This window comes from Rattus norvegicus, chromosome X (assembly GCF_036323735.1).
Source record: "Rattus norvegicus strain BN/NHsdMcwi chromosome X, GRCr8, whole genome shotgun sequence".
In the NCBI taxonomy this organism is placed as follows: Eukaryota; Metazoa; Chordata; class Mammalia; order Rodentia; family Muridae; genus Rattus; species Rattus norvegicus.
In genome coordinates, this window is record NC_086039.1 from 120,877,686 (window position 1) to 120,901,361 (window position 23,676).

A 23,676-nucleotide genomic window follows, 5' to 3' on the forward strand; every position below is an offset into this window, starting at 1 on the left:
TTATATAGCTGTACTTTTCAAATAGTACCAATCTGTGCATTTTTAAAAGGCATTAATATGTAACTAGATGGGATGGTGCCCAGCTGCAATCACAGGCCTTGGGAGGCTAAGGCAGGAGGATCATGAGTTCAAGGCTAGCCATAGCTATATAAGTAAGCTCAAGTTCTTGTTCATAGTGAAATCTTTTTTAAAAAGATAGATTTATTTATTTTATGTATATGAGTACACTGTCACTGTCTTCAGACACACCAGAAGAGGGCATCAGATCTCATTACAGATGGTTGTGAGCCACCATGTGGTTGCTGGGATTTGAACTCAGGTCCTCTGGAAGAGCAATCAGTGCTCTGAGCTGCTGAGCCATCTCTCCAGCCCCTCATAGTGAAATCTTATCTTAGAAAACAATACATAAAGAAATAAATGTATTTCTGACATGAATTCACATAGATTTTCCTTCCCTCTACCACATACATGAAGGTTTTCTAAACATTTAAAGTATTTTTTTCATATTAAAATTATTTCCTAGAGGGAAAGAATGGTGCTGGAGAGTTGGCTTCACAGTTAAGAGCATCTATTGCTTTGCAGAAGAACGGGGTTCATTCCCTAGCACCTGCATGGTAGCTTTACACTCGCCTATAGCTCCAGTCCCAGGGGCTCTAACACCGTTCCTGAATTCTGGAACACATATGGTGCATATACATACAGGCAGACAACACACACACACACACACACACACACACACACACACACACACACACAGTAATTCAATAAATCTATTTTTTCTTTAATTTTTTGAAAGAAAAAAGCTGGAGAGATGGCTCAGTGGTTAAGAGCACTGACTGCTGCTCTTCTAGAGGTCCTGAGTTCAAATCCCAGCAAGCACATGGTGGCTCACAACCATCTATAATGGGATCTGATGCCCTCTTCTGGTGTGTCTGAAGACAGCTACAGTGTACTTACATAATAAATAAATCTTTAAAAGAAAAACGTGTCAGTTACTTATTTCAAATCATAGTTATAAAACTATGGTTAAATTCTTAGACCTTTGTCTGATTTAAATATGTAAAATAACTCGTTTTTCAAACTCCTGTGACAGACTGTTTTATATGGAATGAAGTTGACACACTTCTGTAGCCCAATCTGCTAGTGTTTGGGGGGAGGCAAATACAGAATTCAGTCAATACTCCATGTTTGTCAATTACTATTTCCTTTTAAGCAACAAATTTTCAGAAAGCACCGAATACTGTAAACACATTTTCTGACAAATTTGAAAATCTAGCGTCAGATGATACACATCTTAGTATTTCCTCTGTGCATTCTTCCACAACTGTAAAACATGGTACTTGGCACAGGGGTGTTTCTGCACTTCCAGTTGTTTTGGAGTTATTTATAATTATTTCTATGTGGGGATGAGGGCATGTGTGTGTGAGTGCAGACGCCTGTGGAGGCCAGAAGGAAGAATCAGACCCCTTCGGATCTGGAGTTTCAGGTAGGTATAAACTGCTTGCCATGGTTCTGGGTACCAGACTCCGGTCCTCTTCTAGATCAGTGTGTGCTCTGATTAGTTGAGCCATCTCTCCAGTCTCACTGAATTGTGATTTTTGAAATAAATTAAAAAATGGTTCATGTTCCTGTAGTTGCAGAATGACTCCTTAAAACTCTAGCTCTGTTCTTAAAATGAACTGAGTACTGTTTTTATTTCCTTAGCGGTGTAACAAGATGCTCTGCCTTCCTGGCTTCTGTCTACCAGCATGCACCACACAGGACTAAGAACTTCAGAAGAACTATGAAGAAGTGTGGTGTGATATCCGTCCAGCAGTATCTTAAGGGATGAAGTGTACCTCTATCCATGAAGGACTGGAATTACACAGCAAACACAAAGCACGACAGAGTAGTGTCTCCTACTGACAAGACTGTCATGGTGCTCGGTCTGTGAGTGCTGAGAAAGTGATTAAAAGGTTCAGTACAGGAGATAGGCTAGCCACGACTAGGGACACTGAGGTGAGGAGTCTTGAATTAAGGTTTAGGATTCTTTTGGTTTTTGTTAAGAGGATGTCCTAGAATGCCATTCACTTTGTAACCCAGACTGGCCTAGAACTCGAAATCATCCTGCCTGTCTCCCGGGTACTAGAAACACAGGGGTGTTGTCCTCTGCTTAGCTTTGAACTACGTTATTTTTTGGTGGACTTTAATTTTATTGCTGTTTTATTTCCTTCTTTTGAAGGAGCTGTTGTTTCAGACAGGGTTTCACCCTGTAGTGCATTCAGGCAGGACTGAAACTGTACTCTAGAGTGGTCTCTAACCCATAGCAATCGTCCTGCCATTGTTTGAATTGCAATGTATTAGGATAAATACAAATGACCTGCTAGGTTTTGGTGCTTTAAGGTAGGGGCCTCATTGTACAGCCCTGGGTGGCTTTGAACTCATGATCCTCCTCCCCTTAGATTCCAAAATACCAAAATCAGAGGTATGCCCCTCCATGCCTGGCTCTGAACTGGGGTTTCTTAATTGAATACTTTTTTATTTACATTTCAAATGTTATTCCCTTTCCCAGTTTCCTGTCCATAAGCCCCCTATCCCATCCCCCTCCCCTTCCTCTATGAGGGCATTCCCCTCCCCATCCACCCCTCCTTCCCACACTGACATACCCCTACACTGAAGGGTCCAGCCTTGGCAAGACCAAGGGCTTCTCCCATTGGTGCTCAACAAGGCCATCCTCTGCTACATTTGCATGGGTCTGTCCATGTGTACTCTTTGGTTGGTGGTTTAGTCCCTGGGAGCTCTGGTTGTTGGCATTGTTGTTCTTATGGGGTTGAAAGCCCCTTCAGCTCCTTCAATCCTTTCTCTAATTCCTCCAACAGGGAACCTGTTCTCAGTTCAATGGTTTGCTGCTAGCATTTGCCTCTGTACTTGTCATGCTCTAGCTGTGTCTCTCAGGAGACAGCTATATCAGGTTCCTGTCAGCATGCACTTCTTGGTTTCATCAATATTGTCTAGGTTTGGTGACTGGATGTGTATAGGCTGGATCCCCAGGTGGGTCAGGCTCTGATTGGTCATTTCTTCAGTCTCTGCTCCAAACTTTGTCTCCTCCTATGAATATTTTTATTCCCCCTTTTAAGAAGGACTGAAGCATCTGCACTTTGCTCGTCTTTCTTGAGCTTAATGTGGTCATATATATCTTGGGTAATTCGAGCTTTTGGACTAATATCCACTTATTAGTGAGAGCATATCATGTGTGTTTTTTGTGATTGGGTTACCTCACTCAGGATGATATTTTCCAGTTCCATCCATTTGCCTATGAATTTCATAAAGTCATTGTTTTTGATAGCTGAGTAATATTCCATTGTGTAGATGTACCACATTTTCTGTATCCATTCCTCTGTTGAAGGGCATCTGGGTTCTTTCCAGCTTCTGGCTATTATAAATAAGGCTGCTATGAACATAGTGGAGCATGTGTCTTTGTTATATGTTGGGGCATCCTTTGGGTATATGCTCAGGACAGGTATAGCTGGGTTCTCAGGTAATACTATATCCAATTTTCTGAGGAACCTCCAGACTGATTTCCAGAGTGGTTGTATCAGTCTGCAATCACACTAACAATGGAGGAGTATTCCTCTTTCTCCACATCCTTGCCAGCATCAGTTATCACCTAAGTATTTTATCTTAGCCATTCTGACTGGTGTGAGGTGGAATCTCAGGGTTATTTTGATTTGCATTTCCCTGATGTCTAAGGATGTTGAACATTTCTTTAGGTACTTCTCAGCCATTCGATATTCCTCAGCTTAGAATTCTTTGTTTAGCTCTGTACCCCATTTTTAATAGGGTTATTTGTCTCCGTGCAGTCTAACTTCTTGAGTTCTTTGTATATTTTGGATATTAGACCTCTGTTGGATGTAGGATTGGTAAAGATCTTTTCCCAATCTGTTGGTTGCAGTTTGACAACTGTACGAATGACAGTGTCCTTTGCCTTACAGAAGCTTTGCAGTTTCATGAGATTCCATTTGTCCATTCTTGATCTTAGAGCATAAGCCATTGGTGTTTTGTTCAGGAAAATTTCCCCAGTGCCCATGTGTTCAAGGCTCTCCTCCAGTTTTTCTTCTATTAGTTTGAGTGTATCTGGTTTTATGTGGAGGTCCTTGATCCACTTGGACTTAAGCTTTGTACAGGGCAATAAGAATGGAGTTTTGAAGGAAGGACTGTAGCAATTTGAATGAGAAATGTCCCTCCCCTATTATATGCATATTCTTGAATACTTGATGGCCGCTGTTAGTGTTTTTTTTTTTTTTTTTTTTTTTTTTTTTTTTTTGGATATTACAGAACTGTCAGGAGCACCCTTACTGGAGGATGTGCGTCACTGGGGGCAGAGTGGAAGGCTCATCCCACTTCCACTCTGCTTTCTGCATGTGGTTCAAGATGTTATCTTTCAGCTTTCTGATTTGCTGCCATGCCTTCTCTGATATTGTACCCCCAGCCCTGCGCCCTTTGGAATGATAAGCCAAAACAATTCTCTTCTACACACTGCTTTGGTCATGGTGTTTATCACAGCAACAGAAAAGTAACTAATGCAAGGACATAGGCAGCATCTCAGCGATGGATACAAGCAAAGAGTGCTTGAAACAGAGAGAAGACTGGCTTTGTGCATTTATCCAACAACTGCTAGGCGCTGTCTGTGCAGTGATATGCAAGGCAAATGTGACTGACCACTGTCATGGAGATCTCATCCTCTTGAGCACAGATGTCAATAGACGACTATTTAAAAATAAGGCAGTAAAAAATATAAATTTAAAAAAAAAGAAAAAGGGTTGGGGATTTAGCTCAGTGGTAGAGCGCTTGCCTAGCAAGCGCAAGGCCCTGAGTTCGGTCCCCAGCTCCGAAAAAAAAAAAAAGAAAGCAAAATATAAATTTAAAAATAAGGCAGTTTTAGGGGCTGGGGATTTAGCTCAGTGGTAGAGCGCTTACCTAGGAAGCGCAAGGCCCTGGGTTCGGTCCCCAGCTCCGAAAAAAAGAACCAAAAAAAAAAAAATAAGGCAGTTTTACATTGTAATTGGAAGGAAAATAGTGCATTAATTAAGGGATTATGTGGGAGAAAGGTAAAATCAATCCATTGGGAAGCCAGGGAAGGCGAGTCTGAGATAATTGGAGATAAAGCCTAAATGATGAGAATGAGGCAACCACAGAGAGCGGCAGAAGGAACATCTCCAGCAGTGGAAAAAACAAGTGCAAGTGTGAACCTCAGTTAAGAAAAGGCCTCCATGAGACCAAGCTGTCAGACATTTTCTCAATTAGTGATCAAGGCCCGTTGTGGGTAGTGCCATCCCTGGGCTGGTGGTCCTGGGTTCTATAAGAGAGCAGTCTGAGCAAGCCAGGGGAAGCAAGCCAGTAAGCAGCATCCCTCCATGGCCTCTGCATCAGCTCCTGCTTCAAGGATTCTGCTCTGTTTGAGTTCCTGTCCTGATTTCCTTCAATAATAAACAGTGATATGGAAGTATAAACCAAATAAGCCCTTTCCTCTGCAACTTGCTTTTTGGTCGTGGTGATTTGTCACAACAATAGAAACCCTAAGACACTGCCATTCTCAAGGGTTGGAGTATAATTTCGAGAACCCACACTAGTTGACTCACAACTGCTACTAACTCCAGCTCCAGAGGGATCTGACACTTCTAGCTTCCAAAAGCATCTGCAGTCACTTGTACACACTCACATCCCTCCCACACACACACTTTAAAATATAATAAAAATAGATGATAGAGAGATTTCTCAGTGGTTAAGAGCACTGGCTGATCTTCCAGAGGATATAAGTTCAATTCCCAGCACCCACATGCTGTTCAAAATTGTAACTCTGTCCCTAAGGAATCTAACAACCTCTTCTGCTCTCCTTCATCACTGCATGTATGTGCATGCATGTGAGTCAACTAGTGTGGGTCCTAGAAATTATACTCCAGCCCTTGAGAAGGGCAGTGTCTTAGGGTTTCTATCACTATAGCAAATCACCATGCAGGCAGAACACCCACATGCAAAATATAATATTTGTAAAAACAAAAATAACACTAAAATATGTTTTGCAGTTGGACTTAGAAAGATTTACTGAACAAATGAATCCAGGAAGTAAAAGGGGGACATTGAGGTTGGTATCTAATGCTTTGGCCTTTAATTTAACAAATCAAATTATGTTGCCATTTGCGGATATGGGAAAAATGAGAGGGTCAGAGATTTGCTCAAGAAAGAACTAAAAGTTCTATTGGTAATACATTAAATTCAAAATGCCCAGAATAAATCCAAGTGAAAAAATTGATAGTTGGCTACAGTCTAAACTGTCCCTACAATTGCCCAATTTGTAGTAGATGAAATAATGACCTCCAAAGTATCCATATCCTAATGCCCAGGACCTTTTCATTAATTTTAATTGATTTAATTGGGGATTGATAGTTTCGAAACAGAGTCTTACTATTACAACCCATAGCAAGCCACCTGCCTCAGCTTCTCAGGTACTACGATTACAGACATGAGGCACCATTCTCTGAGACAATGGAGATTTTGAACAAGTGATTAAAGTTATAGTCATTGAGATAGAGTATTCTGGTTTGTCAGGGTGTACACAATCTATTCATAAGAGCCATCAAAAATTGCTAAGAGACTCAGAGCATAGGGAGTAAACTAGAAATGCAAGGACAGAAGAGACATGACAAGGACTGACTCTGAACAAGTGGTGCCCAGGAACTAAAGAACATGGTTGGTTTCAGGACTCTAAGAATGGGGCTGGAGCGATGGCTCAATGGTTAAGAGCACTGACTTCTCCTCCAAAGGTCCCGAGTTCAATTCCCAGCAACCACATGGTGGCTCACAACCATCTGTAATGGGGTCCGATGCCCTCTTCTCCTATGTCTGAAGACACCTACAGTGTACTCATACATGTAAGATGAATAAATAATTCTTTAAAAAAAAAGAATCTAAGAATGACCCTCAGACGATAGCCAGTAAGGAGACACGAACTTCAGTCCTACAACCAAAAGGAGCTATGGTTACTCTATAACTTGAATGAGCTATAAAATGGGTTTTCCCCTGGAGCCTCCAGAAATGAGTGCATTGACTTCTGCTTCACAGGTGTGACTTCCAGAATCGTAGCACAGTAAATCTTTATTGTTTACCCACGGTGCTTGTGGTAAGTCATTACAGCAGCAAGAGGAAACTAACAGAACCCTAATAGTATTTATTTTAAAATAAGAGGGTCAGATTAGAAGTTTGCTGAAAAGTAATAGTGAAAGGTATAAACACGACTGTCATCAACAAGCAAATGGCATTTAAAACAGAGAGATGGGGGACGGAAATGGGACTCAGTGGTTAAAACCACTAGCTGTTATTTGAGGAGACCCAGGTTCCATTCCCAGCTCACAACCATCTATAACTCAGATTCCAGGCATCTGATGCCTTCTGACCTCTGCAGGCACCACACATGCATGTGGGGCACAGACACACATGCAGGCAAAACACTCAAACATACATGACATTCTAATTAAAAAATTAAAACAGAGGAATTGAACAAGACTACTAAAAGAAGGAAAAGGAAGAAACTTCTAGAGTGAGAAAAACAACAAGAAATGCAACTGAGGAGGCAGAAGCTAAAGATAGAAGAAATGAAATGCTTGTGCCATTCTGTTAGGGATATACAATGAATGGTGCAGTAACTCTAAGGAAAAGAAAAGAAAACAGGTTTGAGACACACGGACAAGACGGAAGGGAGGGAGGAAGGGAGGGAGGGAGGGAGGAAGGGAGGGAGGGAGGGAGGGAGGGAGGCTGGGAGGAAGGGAGGAAGGGAGGCTGGTTGGGTATGCTCACATAAAATAAGCAAAGAACAGAAATGGCTCAAATATTCATCAATTGACAATATGCCAAAAGAAGTCAGGACAAGGGCTGGAGAGCTGGCTCAGTGGTTAAGAGCACTGACTGCTCTTCCAGAGGTCCTGAGTTCAAATCCCAGCAACCACATGGTGGCTCACAACCATCTGGAATGGGATCTGATGCCCTTTTCTGCTGTGCCTGAAGACAGCTACAGTGTACTTATATAAATAAAGAAATCGGGGCTGAGGATTTAGCTCAGTGGTAGAGCGCTTACCTAGGAAGCGCAAGGCCCTGGGTTCGGTCCCCAGCTCCGAAAAAAAGAACCAAAAAAAAAAAAAGAAATCTTTGAAAAAAATTTAAAAAAAAAAGAAATAAGTATTTAAAAAAAAGAAGTCAGGACAAAGGAAAGCACATATACTGCATGGTTCCTTTTATTCAAAAGCCTAGGACATGTAAATTAATCTAAAGTGACAGTATGCTGAAAGCTGTTTGTGGCTAGAGAGATGCCTCAGCAGTTAAGAGCACTGACTGCTCTTCCAGGAGTCCTGAGTTCAATTCCCAGCAACCACACGGTGGCTCACAACCATCTGTAATGGGATCTGATGTTCTCTTCTGGTGTGTCTGAAGACAGCTACAGTGTACTTATACATAATAAATAAATAAATAAATAAATAAATAAATAAATAAATAAATAAATCTTTGAAAGCTGTTTGCTTGGATGGAGGGGTTACAAAGGGACATGTGGTAATTTTGGTATAGATCCCTTCACTATGTAACTAACTGCCACAGTTTTGTTAGTGTACGCATATGTAAACATTGTCAAATTGTGCCCTTCAAATATGTACATTTTTTTCCGGAGCTGAGGACCGAACCCAGGGCCTTACACTTGCTAGGCAAGCGCTCTACCACTGAGCTAAATCCCCAACCCCAAATATGTACATTTTTAATGGGGGTAATGGCACAAGCCTATAATCCCAGTACTTGGGAAGCTGAGGCAGGAGAGTCAGGAGTGGGAGGCAAGCCTCAGCTACCTTGTAAGAGCCTGCATCAATAACGAAGATTGGAAGACTCATTGTACATAAGAATGGGCATTGTTGTTGGTCAATGTCCAGAACTGGTCAATGTGGCTAAATTGAGATACAGGTCATGCTTCCATTACAGCAGATTAAATTACAGTGGTTACAATGAGACCTGCAACATTTGTGAAAAAAAAAAAGCAAAGACTGGGAAGATGTAGGTCAATGCTTGCCTTTCATATATAACTGCATAATGCCTTAGGCTTGCACCCTCAAACAAGAAAAGACTGTACAGTTGTGTTGTATATCAACAGCACTGCAGTAAATATTGTTTGTTTTGCTTGATTTGCTTTATCTGGAGCAGTCATCCATGGCTGAAATCCATCAAATACTTTTTTAACCTTCCAGAAATCAAATCCTTCCATGCAATGGCGTACAAAGAGAAAACGAAAGCAAGGGCTTCCAATGCTAACCTGAGTTTAGGCTTGATCCAGTAAGCAAAGGGAGGTCTGTAGGTTTTGGAGAAACATATGTAATATAATAAAAACTATATGAGAGGTAAGGCAGAGTGGCAGAAGCCTGTAATCCCAGTGCTGGAGAGATGGAAACAGGAGATCAGGAGTTCAAAGCCAACCTCGGCTCATAGTTAGTTTAAGGTCATCATAGGCTATGTGAAATCCTGTTTCAAAATAATAGTAATAATAATAATAATAATAATAATAATAATAATAATAATAATAAACAAACACACACACAAACTGGTAAGAAGTAAGAATAGTCTAGAAGGCAATATACCAACCAAGTAGGCAGAAGAAGATTCCTTCTCAATAATTATACTGCAAACACAACTGTGACAATAGCTTCAATGGGGACTGTGAGCCAGGCCTGAAAATGAACAGTGCTTCTTCTGGGTGCTTACTAGAAATTCACATCCTACTTCTGTAGTCTCATACTTTACTGCCAAGTGGGTTAAATGGATTACCACCTTGGTAAGCAAAGTTAGAATATATTGTTTACTAAAATTCAAATTTGGGGGTCTGAGGATATAACTGTGATGCAGTGCTTGCCTACTATGCCCAAGGAAGACTTGGGATCCATCCTCAGCAACCTATCAGTCAATCAATCTGTCAATCAATCTTGTCAGTCAACCTGCATTTTTCTTAATATTGAAGAAATCAGACCTGCACTGAATGCTTACTGTGTACCAGGTTTTGTTTGACCTCTTCTCCAGAGTCCCTGCTAAGTATGTGACTATTCTTTCTGAATAGTTAGCATTTCCAATAATAATTAATTCACCCCATAATACAACCCACATTACCTTGAAACCATTCATAATTTAAAAAACAGTATCTTTCTGTAGTTCATTTTATGTTTTTACTCTACAAAGATAATTGGTTTCTTCTCCTTTTTTATTTTCTTTGTTTCCCTCAAACTCACTATGTAGCCTAGGATACCACTGAATATGTGACCCTTCTGTCTGCACGTCTTAAATGCTGGGATTATAGGCATGCATCATCACATCCAGTTCATGCAGGGCTGGAGTCTGAACCCAGGGTTTTGTGCATGCTAAATTAGTACCCTTCCAATTGAACTACATCCCCCAGCCACATAAAATAATGGGTTTCATTATGACATTTTACACATATTATAATCTGCTCACATTTGGCCCCACCCAAAAAAATAATTTCCTGTTGGGCTGAAGTCTACTTTCATGAATACTCCAACAGTCCTATTATGATAAGGAAAATTATGTTGCCTCTCCTTTACCCGAAGCCCTTTTCCAATTAAATGTCTCTAATCCACTCAGACATTTCTCATATGATATAATAATTATCACTTCATCACTTCGCTTTCACCTTCCTGATGTCCTTGTTTGACTATATTTTAGTCTCTCTCTCTCTCTCTCTCTCTCTCTCTCTCTCTCTCTGTGTGTGTGTGTGTGTGTGTGTGTGTGTCTGTGTGTCTGTATGTGTATGTGTGTGTGTGTGTGTGTGTGTGTGTGTGTGTGTGTGTGTGTGTATGTGTATATGTATGTCTGAGATAGGGTTTCATTGCACAGCCCTGGCTGTCCTGGAACTCGCTCTATAAACCTGTCTGCCTCTGCCTCTGGAGTGCCGGGATTAAAGATGTGAGCCACCTCATCCAGCCTGTCTTAGTTTCTTAATGTCCTCTTAAATGTGGTACTCAGAAGTGAACCTGATACTACAGGCTGACCAACAAAGACAAAGTAGAACTCCAAGTTTCCCTGATCTTATGTTCTCTACCATATCAGTCTAACTCAAGCAAGACTCGACAAGTTATCTTTCTCTTTCCTTTTAACTGTATTTATGTGTATGGATGTCTTGTCTACATGTACGTATGTGCACCATGTATGAAACTAGTGCCTGAAGAGGCCAGAAGACGGTGCTGGATCCTCTGGGACTGGAGTTACAGGTGGTTGTGAGTGATCCTGTGGGTGTTAGGAATCAAACCTGGGTTTTCTGGAAGAACAGAAAGAGCTTGTAACCCTTACATGCTTGTAACCACTGAGCATCAATCAATCCAGTACTCAAAGACCTCTTGCTACCTTTAAATCCTATCTCTACATCCTTAAATGCCTTGCTCTAAAAAGAATGTTAAAACCCTTTATTGTGGTCCTTCCCATTTTATAAACCTGAGCCTATTCTGAACTTTGCCTTTTTGTATTCAATTCCCAGAAGTCTGTGGTGTGTTGGTCTTCATCCTGGGAAGAGTAGGTGTCCTTCTGTACAAATCTAAATTTTCTCTTTGGACTACTCTCCCTCATGAATTTTCTTTCTCTTTTGGTATCTGACTAGGCTATCACATTATCTTTTCTCTGAAGTCAACCTTAAACCCAGACACAGACACACATGTGTGCACACAATTTACCCCATGTGACCATGCTCAGTGTTTGTTGAGAGCCAGACCACAGTCACATTTGTCCAGATTCTTGCCACTCACACCTTACTAACCAGATCTTTACACATTGTCAGCACTAAGTCCAGCCTAGCAACATCATTCATTGTTTCTCCTTAGTATGAGAACTATTAATTATCAGGAAAAGGGTCAGAAATTTAGAAAACATGGACCATGTAAAGGTGTTTGCTGCCAAGCTGGATGACCTGACTTTAGTCACTGGGACCTACCTGGTGGAGAGAACAGACTCTGGCAAGTTGGCCTCTGAGCTCTATACGCATCATGGCACACACATGCCAATATGCATGTAATGAATACAGAACTGCAATTAAATTCTGAAAAGAACTTATCAGATGCGTTGCTATCTGAATGAACTATCCAGCATGGATGGTTTATGTCTGTTGTCATAATGTCTCGCCTCTGACAGCTAGCTATATGCAGTACTGTGTATATCTTTTATCTAGCTGAGCTGTGTCTTATCCATATTCACAACTACATTTTCCTATCTCCCTTTTATTCTTTGGTTCTATTTTTGTGATGTTTTTCTTTGGGGGTGGGAGTGTAGGGTCTTCCAGTGTAGCCCATATTGGCCTGAAATTTACTATGTACCAAAGGCTAGCCTGAAACTGCAATCTTCCTGCCTCTGACTTCTGAATGCTGAGATTACATGGTATGCTACCACGCCAGGAATGAAATTCTTAGTAATTTTTCTTTAATAATTTATTTTAATTTTTTAAAAAAGAATTTATTTTAGCTGTGTGTGGCCATGTGTGCCTTCAATCCCAGCACTCTGGAGGCAAAGGCAGGCAGATCTCTGTGAGTTCAAGACCAGACTGGTCTACAAAGCAAGTTCCAGGACAGCCAAGACTATATTACACAGCGAAACCCAAAGAAAGAAAGAAAGAAAGAGAGAGAGGGGGGGGGAGGGAGGGAGGGAGGGAGGGAGGAAGGAAGGAAGGAAGGAAGGAAGGAAGGAAGGAAGGAAGGAAGGATTTGTTTTAGCTAGATTCAGTGGTGCATGCTTCCAGAGTTCCTGAGTTCAATTCCTAGCAACCATATGGTGTCTCCCAACCATCTGTAATGGGACCTGATGCCCTCTTCTGATGTGTCTGAAGACAGGTAGTGAATTCATATACATAAAATAAATAATTTTTCAAAAAAAAAGAGTCAGTTGGATCTCTCTGAGTTCAAGGCTAGCCTGATCCAATAGTAAGGAGCCTATTAACAAAACAAGCAAACTTGTTTTATGAGATAGAGAGATAGATAGAGAGAGAGAGACAGAGAGACAGAGACAGAGACAGAGAAATGGACAGCGAGAGTACAATGTGTCTGAAAGTGAACACAGGTACATCTGTGCCATGGTTCATGTGCAGAAGTCAGGATAATTTGGCCGCATCTGTTCTTTTCAACCCCTGCAACATCTTGCTTGTCCTTCTTTAGTTATTTTTGAGACCCGGTGTCAGCTGGCTTCAGACTTACAGTCCTACTGCTTCAGCCTCCAGAGTGCCCAAGGGCCAGTTTCTTCTTGTGAATGCTTTTCACATTTCAGTCAATAACTTACTGGCAATACTGTCTTGGTAAATCATTGTTCTCATTCACTTCCCTGTGGTATCTCTCATCCCTTTCCTTTACTATGTCAGACAGGAGTTTTCATTCCACAGTCTCTGAACAATATGTACAATATGGGGTTTTCCTGCTTGCATTAACATTTTACGTTCATTTTATTACCTCCACTCTAGATGTTCGTACAGAGATATCCAAGGCCCTAGGTACTGCTTGAGCTTCTTCCTTTTTTTTCCATCAGAACTAATAGGCAGTGCTTTAACTTCAGTTCCTGCTTCTTTATTACACTTGTATTTTCCAGAGCTCCCCAAAACACAATAACTACTAATATAGAGTCCCACTATGTCTCTCTGGAGGGTGAGATTTTAATGAACTGACTAAATGTAAATCATCCATATCATCATCATTAATATTATTCGTTATTCTCCTGGCCTCTTCTTATTCCTGATTTTTTTCTTCTGAAAGTTTTTCATTTATTTACTTTATTTATATGAGTACATTACCACTGTCTTCAGACACAGCAGAAGAGGGCATCGGATCTCTTTACAGATGGTTGTGAGCCACCATGTGGTTGCTGGGAATTGAACTCAGGATCTCTGGAAGAGCAGTCAGTGCTCTTAACTGCTGAGCCACCTCTCCAGCCCCCTTGAAAAATTTTAACTTCCAGATTTATAAAAAATGTTGCAGCAGTTCAATTCCCTATGCTGTAGTTCTGAAGACAGCTACAGTATACTCACACACATAAACAAATAACTCTTTTTTAAAATTTTGCAAAAATAGTATAAGGGGGCTAGGAGTATAGTATAGCATTTGTCTAGCATGCATGAGGCCCTAAGCCAAATTCCCAGTTTTGCAAAAAGGATACATTTAAGAGTGGGTTGACGGGGTTGGGGATTTAGCTCAGTGGTAGAGCGCTTGCCTACCAAGCGCAAGGCCCTGGGTTCGGTCCCCAGCTCCGAAAAAAAAAAAAAAGAACCAAAAAAAAAAAAAAGAGTGGGTTGACATCCACTGTAATATAAGGAACTCCTAATCTCAACAGAAACAAAAACACAACTACAAAATAAGCAACAGGCACTCTTGGAGCAGAGTGCCACGCAATGGCGGGCACCAGCTTGGTAGCCCGGGAGGTGGTGGTGGATACGCTACCTTACTTTGACCAAGGATATGAGATGCCTGGCGTGCGGGAAGCGACTGCGGCCCTGTTGGAGGAGGAACCACAGATGCGTACCTACCACGAAGTACCTGAGCAACCTGATAGGCTCAGATTATTCTGCCTTTGAAACAGACAGAATGAGAAGTGAATTTGAAAGACTGGCTGCTCGACAATCGACTGAATTACTCAGCATGAAACAATATGAACTGCCAGTCCCTTCCTCGGGTCAAAAAAATGACATTACTGTGTAAACAATTCTATGGCCCAGTTGGAGCATCAGGCAGGTCAGATTGAGAATCTGGAGCTGATGTCACGGCATAGATGTAATGCCTGGAAAGTAGAGAACGAACATCTTGTTCATATGATTGAACATGCACAGAAAGAGTTTCAGAAGTTAAGAAAACATATTCAGGATTTACAACGGCAGCGCAAGAACATGCGGCTTACAGCTGGGGCTAAGTTGAGAGAGAATGGAGTCAAATTGGGTGTCGCTGGTGAGTAAGAACTAGGAGATGGAGTGGACTATTGTACATCTGGAGAATGAAATCTATCAAATTAAGCAGCAGCACGGGGAGGGCGGTGGGGGGAACAAGGAAAACATTTGCCAAGACTTCTGATGCTGTGGGGAGCAAGGAAGAGAAATGGACTCCATGAGACTCAGCACAGGACTTTCTCAGAGTGACTGTTGGTGATTAAGTGTTTAGAGACCATGGACTATGTAAACTGTTGTATTGCTTCTGTGTGTGTGTGTGTGTGTGTGTGTGTGTGTGTGTGTGTGTGTGTGTGTGTTAGCAAAATAAAGATTGTCAACATGCTGCTAAAAAAAGTAAGCAATAGCAAGTCAGTGTTGGTGGGCACATTTAATCCCAGCACTTGAGAGAGAGGCAGCTAGATCTCTGAGTCTGATCTACAGAGTGAGTTCTAGAGAGCTAGGGCAACACAGTGAAGCCCTGTTTTTTTGTTTGTTTGTTTGTTTTTTTGTTTTTTTTTTTTTCGGAGCTGGGGATCGAACCCAGGGCCTTGCGCTTCCTAGGCAAGCGCTCTACCACTGAGCTAAATCCCCAACCCCGAAGCCCTGTTTTTAAAAAAGGAAAGAAAAAGAAAGGGAAGGGAAGGGAAGGGAAGGGAAGGGAAGGGAAGGGAAGGGAAGGGAAGGGGGAAGGGAAGGGAAGGGAAGGGAAGGGAAGGGGGAAGGGGAAGGGAAGGGAAGGGAAGGGGAAGGGAAGGGAAGGGAAGGGGGAAGGGAAGGGAAGGGAAGGGAAGGGAAGGGGAAAGGGGAAGGGAAGGGAAGGGGAAAGGGGAAGGGAAGGGGGAGGGGAGGGAGAGGAGAGAAAGGGGAAGGGAAGGGGAGGGAGAGGAGGGGAAGGGGAAGAGGGGAAAAGAGAAGGGGAGGGGAGGGGAGGGGAGGGAAGGGAGGGAAGGGGAGGGAAGAGGAGGGAAGGAAAGAGTGAGCAATAAACCTATACTTGGTTTTTCCTATACAAGAAGCTATAGCAATAAACCTAACCAGACATTTCCTAAAAGAAGAATTGTAAATTGGTCAATAATCATGAAAACAAAAAAGTGTTCCACACCACTAATTATTAAGGTAGTGCAAACTGAAACCAAAGTGAGACAATAATTGCTCTTATCAGAAAGACAAAAGAGAACACACTCTGGTAACACACTGGAGAAAAGAATTCTTGCATGTCATTGGTAAGGATATAAATTAGTAATTCCACCCTGGGAAACTTCGGAGATTCCTCAAAAGATAGATGCATTATATAATTTAGCAATCTCACTAGTAGGTATATATTCAAAAGAAATGCAATTTGGCATGTTGAAGAGACATCTTTCCCATATTCATTTCAATACTATTCATAATATTAATCCTGAGATTCACCAGAGGAAAAAACAATTCCTTCATTTGGAACCAAATCGGAAACAAGTTTTATTAAATACTAAACACTGACCAACAGGTGGGCTTGGATCAGAACCACTCCCTGGAATTTCCCAGCTGAGTGACCCCGAGACACGTGTTGCAGGCACTTATATAGACAAAACCCATAAGCTACCATACTTTCCCATGAGGCTTTGTTATTTTCTAAGAACTACAACTCCCAGTACTCCAGGAAGTTACCTGGTCCTTGAGCTGGTAAGGCTTACAGATTAATTTCAGGCATTACAACAGTAACCCTTAAGTAGACACAGCCTGTATATCCATTGCCCTGAGACAATGTAGCACAAAGAAAATGTAGCACTTACGCACAATGGAGTGTTGCTAGGGTATCCAAATGGTGAAATCCTGTCATTTGCAATAACCAAAAAGAAAATAAATAAAAGTTTTAGCTGGGGATTTAGCTCAGTGGTAGAGCGCTTACCTAGGAAGCACAAGGCCCTGGGTTCGGTCCCCAGCTCCTAAAAAAAAAAAAAAGAAAAAGGAAAAAGTTTTAAAACTTCTAGAGATGGGGGCTGGAGAGCTGGCTCAGTGGTTAAGAGCACTGACTGCTCTTCCAGAGGTCCTGAGTTCAAATCCCAGCAACCACATGGTGGCTCACAACCATCTGGAATGGGATCTGATGCCCTCTTCTGCTGTGCCTGAAGACAGCTACAGTGTACTCACATAATAATAAATAAAATCTTTAAAAATCCTCTAGAGATGTAGCTCCGTAATAGAATGTTTACCTGCTATCTACAAGGCACAAGCCCCAGCACTATATAAAACGCAAAAACTGGAGCTACAGAGACCATTTAGTAGTTAGGGGACCTGGAACTGCTGCAGAGGGGGCTAGGATTGGCTCCCAGCATCCACCCACTTCAGGTGGCTCGCACTGCCTCTAACTTCAATTCCAGGAAATCTGATGTCCTCTGATGAACCCTGTAGGCACCTGTACACCCGCACGCATGTGCTGCACATAAACACACACAAGAACACATACACATGGATGGATGGATGGATGGATGGATGGATGGATGGATGGATGAATAATTTTTAAGTCCATCACCCAGGTGTGGTGGTACTTGTCTTTAATCCAGTAATTGGGAGGCAGGGGCAGGCTGATCTCCGTGAGTTGCTCTACATGGTAATCACCAGGCCAGCAGTTGCATGGTGAGACTCTGTTTCAGAAAGAAAGAAAGGAAAGAAGAAAGAAGGAAGGAAGGGAAAAGGAAAAGAAAAGGGAGAGAGGGAAAGGAAAAATATAAAATCCACATGCTTCAAATAAAATTCACTAATGTCAATTCATCCCTATTTACCAATGATAATGCCAGTTCTTAAAAGACTCTGAAGACTCCCACAGAAAGTTCTCACAGCTGAAAAAGACTCGCAACAAAGTTTCAGGACACAAAGTCAACAAACAAATTCTTACAACAAAGTTTCAGGACACAAAGTCAACAAACAAATTGTAGATTTTTTTTTAACTCAGGATTGCTTTAGGCACTTGGAATCTTGTGGACACCCATATGAATTTTAGAATTTTTTTTGCTGGTTCTTGACAGAAACACCACATGGATCATAATGCCAGATTTCAAGCTGCAGAGTCATTGTAAAATTAATTAATCAATCAATCAATGAATAAATAAATGTAAAAACCCCATGGTATTGGCACAAAAACAGGCACATAAACCAATGGAATAGCATAGAGGACCCCAAAATAAACCACACAGCTCTAATCAACTGACTTTTTTTAAAAAATGCAGTCCTGCAGTCCCCTTTATGTCAACTTGACACAAGCTGGCATCATCTGAGAAGGAAACCTCAGTTGAAAAAAATGCTTCCACCAGAATGGCCATATGAGTAGGCCTGGCTCATTGTGGGTGGGGCCACCCCTGGGCTGGTGGGCATGGGTGCTGCAGAAAAGCAGGCTGAGCAAGCCATGGGGAAAAAGCCAATAAGCAGCTCCCCTCCAAGGCTTCTGCAACATCTGCCTCTAGGTTTCTGCCCTATTTGAGCTCTCGCCTACAGCGTGTACTACAAGCTATAAGATGAAATAAACTCTTCCTCCTCAAGTTGTTTTGGGCCACAGTGTTTTATCACAGAAATAGAAGGAGCCCTAACTCAAACATCCACTGTCTATGTGTGGACGGGCTCACTGGCATTTTACCTTTGGGAATTTTGAAAGTTGGAGACATAGGGTCAGGTGCCTTTATTTTCAACTGTTTTCAACTGTTGCCTTTATTTCTATAACATAAACACTGCTTATTTAAAAAGCAGTTTTGTGAGGGGTTGGGGATTTAGCTCAGTGGTAGAGCGCTTGCCTAGGAAGCGCAAGGCCCTGGGTTCGGTCCCCAGCTCCGAAAAAAAAAAGAAAAAGGAAAAAAAAATAAAAAGCAGTTTTGTGATCACATTATCTGCTCCCATCCTGAACATGAGGGAGGACTCCTGATCTTAAGGTTATTTGTAACAAATATTTACTCAGTTCAGGATTAAGGGGCTCAGGGAAAATAGGTCCATTGCCACTACAGTGGATGTTCAGCCATCTAACAACGGAAGAGCATTTTACTTGGTGTCTAAAGAGTCGACTGCCAACTGCAATCTTAACCTTTCACAGGCTCTTATCCTTCTAGATGCTCTGTATTTGGCTTCCAGTTAAAATTATTTCCTCACCTTGAGTCCAGTCCTTTGGACTTTCCTAGGCCAATTCCCTAAGAGATCTTTGGAAGCTATTTGCAAACCAGTCTGGGGCATGCTGACAGGCTCACACCCTGCTGGTACCTGAGTTTTCTCTGGCCCTGAAGACAAAGCCTCAAAAGTAGTGCCAGGTCTTAGGGTGAAGTTCACAGAACTTGACCCAGAACAACTCAGCAACCAAGATAAATGAACTTCATGTATAAATGCGACGCTTTTGAAACTCAAGCCAATGCAAAAAAAAAAAGACTTGGATTGTTAATGTTAAGAACTTTACCAAGACAGAGATCCCATCCTGTATTAGCATGACCTTGATTCATGTGCCTCACTGTAATACCAGTCCTGGTTCTTCAATTAACTTTCTTTGCAAAAATGGGTGAGTGCGGACCTTAAGTATGTTTGAATGAATTTTTTTAGTATTTATCTCGATTCCTGAAGTGTGGGGAGATTTTGTCTGTCTGAAGCGTCTTCACCCTAGGCCTGGGTTGGTTTTTTTCTTCTTTCTGTCTTGTCGTTTGGGCACACTACTTCTCTTCACTCTTTTTCCCCATTCCTGACCTTTCTCAGGGTCCAGGTCCCAAGTTATAGGTAGGTACTCCCTGCGGCCGCCCCTTACTCTAGCCTGATCAGGTGCCAAGGGCAAGCGAGGCTGGGAGGGCAACCTCCCAGGCTCCTCCCGCGTGTCCCGAGCCACTCAGCAGCTCTGCCATTCCGCGCGCCTGTACTGGGCGCCCGCCTCGGCCCGCCCCTTACGCCGGCAGCTCAGCGCCTGGCTGCCACTATATAAGTCGGCCATTTGCTTTGCTCCGCCCCAGAGTCCGGGAGTCAAAGCCGGTTGTCAACGCAGTCCTGTCCTGCAGTCGCCTGCCTCTTCTTTTTTGCTTTCAACATGACAGATGCCGCTGTGTCCTTCGCCAAGGACTTCTTGGCTGGTGGAGTGGCCGCGGCCATCTCCAAGACGGCGGTAGCACCCATCGAGCGGGTCAAGCTGCTGCTGCAGGTACGTCTTGGGATCGAGGGGCCCAGGCAGGAAGTAAAGGATCTGCACAGAAAGGGGGTACCCTAGCGGGAAAGTGGAGCTCAGTCTTTAGATTTGGGGCAAGGTGAAGACCGGGCCCAGCCACAGTGTCAGACTGAAAGGTTTCCCGGAGGAAGGCGCCTTTAAGGACCTGGGGTTTGAGTGTCGCAAGTGGTGGGGACCAGAGAGAACTTAGGAGCTTGGGGCCATTCACAGCACAGAGAACTAGGATGGGGCAGCCCGAGAGACTCTGTCTACCCAGGATTTAGAGTGAAGGGCAATAGGCCTGAAAGCAGGCGCTGGAAAACAGAACACCTGGCCTTACCGAAAACCTCAAGGTCACGGCAAGGAGATTACAGCTTTGGGCAGGCCACGCGGACCGGTTCCGCGGCCACGCAGCCGGCGAACAACGCGGTGTAGGCTTGCCGGCCGGCAGGCCGGAAGTGGACGCCGGGAAGAACATGTGCCGGCTACGTCCGCCCCCGCGCAGCCCCTCGCCAGCCTTCCTGCCGCGCGCTCGTCGCGCACTGCCTCTAGGGGGCGCTCGCGGGCGAGAGTTTAGTCGTCGTCACCACCGCCCCTCCCGACAGAAGTGGGGGTGGGGCGGAAAGGGAGCAGCTCAGGAGACTGGAGAAGTTGACTGTGGTCACCAAGGTGACTGTGTCCTATGCAGGTCCCACCCTAATGCCTCTGAACCTGACCTGGAAGGAATGACCTTTCTCCCTGGTCTAAAGGTCATAGGTACACTTGAGGGTGCCCCACTCACAGAGGTGGAGGCTTACTACTTCTGGTGGAGTCGCTCAATTCTTCAACACTCCCCCTCCCCCCAATAGTGTCAGCAGTTAGAATTGTCCGGCTCATGTGATTCTGAAAGCTAGATCTGGAGAAAGGGGAACCAACCTTAAAGATTTTATGTGTGTTCTTCCCTTTCCCCTTCTCTGGTTATAACTGTCCCTATTGCCTTCTCCCTGTCCATCAGGTGCAGCACGCCAGCAAGCAAATCACGGCAGATAAGCAATACAAGGGCATCATAGACTGCGTGGTTCGTATCCCCAAGGAACAGGGAGTCCTGTCCTTCTGGCGTGGCAACCTGGCCAATGTCATCAGATACTTCCCCACCCAGGCTCTCAACTTCGCCTTCAAAGATAAATACAAGCAGATCTTTTTGGGTGGTGTGGACAAGAGGACCCAGTTTTGGCGGTACTTTGCAGGGAACCTGGCATCAGGTGGTGCTGCTGGGGCCACATCCTTGTGCTTTGTGTACCCTCTTGATTTTGCCCGTACCCGTCTAGCAGCTGATGTGGGCAAAGCTGGAGCTGAAAGGGAATTCAAAGGCCTTGGTGACTGCCTGGTTAAGATCTACAAATCTGATGGGATTAAGGGCCTGTACCAAGGCTTTAATGTGTCAGTGCAGGGCATTATCATCTACCGTGCTGCCTACTTCGGTATCTATGACACTGCAAAGGGTAAGTTTGCTATATGCTTAGGAGCGGTGGGAGCTTGGGGTATTTATTTGCAGTTCTAAAAACTCAGCCTAAGCCCTCCTGCATACTAATCCAGTGCTGAGCTATATCCCCAAGCCCTGAGTTCTCCTCCCACCCCCCCTCTTGAGACAGGATCTCACTATATAACCCTCGCTGGCCTGGAACTCAGTATGTAGACCAGGCTTCCCATTCACAGCCATTCACCTGCCTCTGCCTCCTGGGTGCTGGGATTGAGGACATCAACCACCGAACCTGATTTTTTTTTTTCACCATCTCATCAAACTAAGCTCTAAAGCTAGTTGGGTGGTTTCCTTTTGGTTATGGTTTTTGAGGCAGGGTTTCTCTGTGTAGCAAGATCCTTCCAACCTAACAGAAGTTCAACGTTTTCATCTTGTTTTTAATTGCTGAAGGAAGCCAAATTCTTCCAGTCTGAAGCTCACGGTAGATAAAATGTTGGTTGGGTGTAGAAAATAGGTCAGCAAAACTACATTTTGAATTTTTTCTTAAATCTCTTTAGGAATGCTCCCGGATCCCAAGAATACTCACATCTTCATCAGCTGGATGATTGCACAGTCTGTCACTGCTGTTGCTGGCCTAACTTCTTATCCTTTTGACACGGTTCGCCGTCGTATGATGATGCAGTCTGGACGCAAAGGAAGTAGGTTCTGTTTGAGCATAAGATGAAAAGTCACAGGAGGAGGGCAAGTTATGGCCACAAATGAGTGGGTGGCTGCCTTTAATAACTGCAGTCTGGGGCTGGAGAAACATCTCAGTGGTAAAGTGCTAGCCCATCATACTCAAGGCCCTGGTGTCATTAAAATGCTGTGGGCTGTGAAAGAATGAGGACAGCATAGCGTCCATATTGGCTGTAGAGCTTTCTTAGCATGTACGTGAAATTACTTTTTAAAGGTGGGGCTCTATTTTCTTTAGTGTTAGGATTGTGGAGGTGGTCACTGGCTTTTAGTCATCAGTTCCATGTCTTTATTCTTTGCAGCTGATATCATGTATACAGGCACGCTTGACTGCTGGCGGAAGATCGCTCGAGACGAAGGAGGCAAGGCCTTTTTCAAGGGTGCATGGTCCAACGTTCTCAGAGGCATGGGTGGTGCCTTTGTGCTTGTCTTGTATGATGAAATCAAGAAGTACACATAATTATGTCCTAGGTGTTCTCCCCGAGAACAGGCATGTTGTATAATAGACCATATTCTTGAACATTCTGGACAGATTCTCTGGGCTTGTCTGTTTTATCAATGGCAACTATTTACCAGTTGAAAAGTGGGAAGCAATAATATTCATCTGACCAGTTTTCTCTTAAAGCCATTTCCATAATGACAATAATGATGGGACTCAATTATATTTTTTATTTCAGTCACTCCTGATAATAAAAAATTGAAGAAATAAAAATATCCAAAACCAATTTTGTTTGTTGTTTGTTTCCATATAAGAATCTGCTTTGTGGGGGATGTGGTGGGGGAGGGGAGCGCACTGCCTTTGGATAGAGGACAGCAGTATCTCTTTGCAAGTTTCTCTGTGGAACAACCCTGGCTGTCCTAGAACTCTGGACCAGGCTGGTCTTGAATTCAGAGAGCTGAGTGCCTGAAGGTATGTATCACCGTTGCCTGGCTGAAAGGACTTCATCACAATTTTGCAAGAAATAACTTGGATATGTACCCCTCAATTCCCAATATATTAGCAAAATAAAATTTGGGATCAGTGTATCTGAAGATTTTTGGTTCATTGCTTGTAACCTGTCATGGCTGCATGAGCTCCCAGAAAGCATCCTGTTCCAGTTTCCCTACTCCTATGGTTATATTAATATATAATGATTATATAAGTCATTATAATGACTTATAACATAGTTCTGCTTTCATCCACTTGCCATCTTTCATCTTCACCTGGCTCAAGCCCTTTTTTAATCTCAGTCAAAGCAGAGGATTAGGGCTGGCACCTTTCTGTAGTGCTGAGATTGCAGTGCTGGTCAAGATTATGGAGAGTGCTGGATGACAGCCACCTGACCATAGCCTGTCAGTGGAGAATGCCCCTGTTTCTATTGGATAAGCTTTTATTTGGGATTCACAGGGGAGCAT

At 43.1% G+C, this 23,676-nt stretch overlaps 1 protein-coding gene, 1 long non-coding RNA gene, 2 other non-coding genes and 1 pseudogene across 4 annotated transcripts; 3 read left to right on the plus strand and 2 right to left on the minus strand.

Moving 5' to 3' along the window:
- Positions 1 to 8,898: 8,898 nt before the first annotated feature.
- Positions 8,899 to 9,035, plus strand: LOC120099459 (small nucleolar RNA SNORA1). Its single transcript, XR_005498633.1, has one exon. It is a non-coding gene; the product is annotated as a small nucleolar RNA SNORA1 (small nucleolar RNA).
- A 5,390-nt stretch (positions 9,036 to 14,425) lies between these two features.
- On the plus strand, positions 14,426 to 15,098 carry Bcas2-ps1 (BCAS2, pre-mRNA processing factor, pseudogene 1; annotated as a pseudogene).
- Positions 15,099 to 15,472: 374 nt separating this feature from the next.
- On the minus strand, positions 15,473 to 15,553 carry Trnap-agg76 (transfer RNA proline (anticodon AGG) 76). The gene has a single exon. It is a non-coding gene; the product is annotated as a tRNA-Pro (tRNA).
- A 1,917-nt stretch (positions 15,554 to 17,470) lies between these two features.
- On the minus strand, positions 17,471 to 20,622 carry LOC134484096 (uncharacterized). Its single transcript, XR_010061446.1, has 2 exons — positions 20,431 to 20,622; positions 17,471 to 17,577 (listed from the first exon to the last, which is right to left on the minus strand). It is a non-coding gene; the product is annotated as an uncharacterized LOC134484096 (long non-coding RNA).
- On the plus strand, positions 19,931 to 22,998 carry Slc25a5 (solute carrier family 25 member 5). The gene is made up of 4 exons (NM_057102.2): positions 19,931 to 20,087; positions 21,085 to 21,571; positions 22,107 to 22,247; positions 22,584 to 22,998. The coding sequence occupies exons 1-4, from the start codon at positions 19,977 to 19,979 to the stop codon at positions 22,739 to 22,741; spliced, it is 897 nt and encodes a 298-aa protein (NP_476443.1). The 5' UTR covers positions 19,931 to 19,976; the 3' UTR covers positions 22,742 to 22,998.
- The last annotated feature ends 678 nt before the right edge of the window (positions 22,999 to 23,676 follow it).

Bases quoted from the DNA above. Each gene is read 5' to 3' on its own strand.
- Slc25a5 (NM_057102.2), top strand. From the start codon at position 19,977: ATGACAGATGCCGCTGTGTCCTTCGCCAAGGACTTCTTGGCTGGTGGA. The intron at 20,088-21,084 runs GTACGTCTTGGG...CCTGTCCATCAG, and splicing joins GGGTCAAGCTGCTGCTGCAG to GTGCAGCACGCCAGCAAGCA. The intron at 21,572-22,106 runs GTAAGTTTGCTA...AAATCTCTTTAG, and splicing joins TATCTATGACACTGCAAAGG to GAATGCTCCCGGATCCCAAG.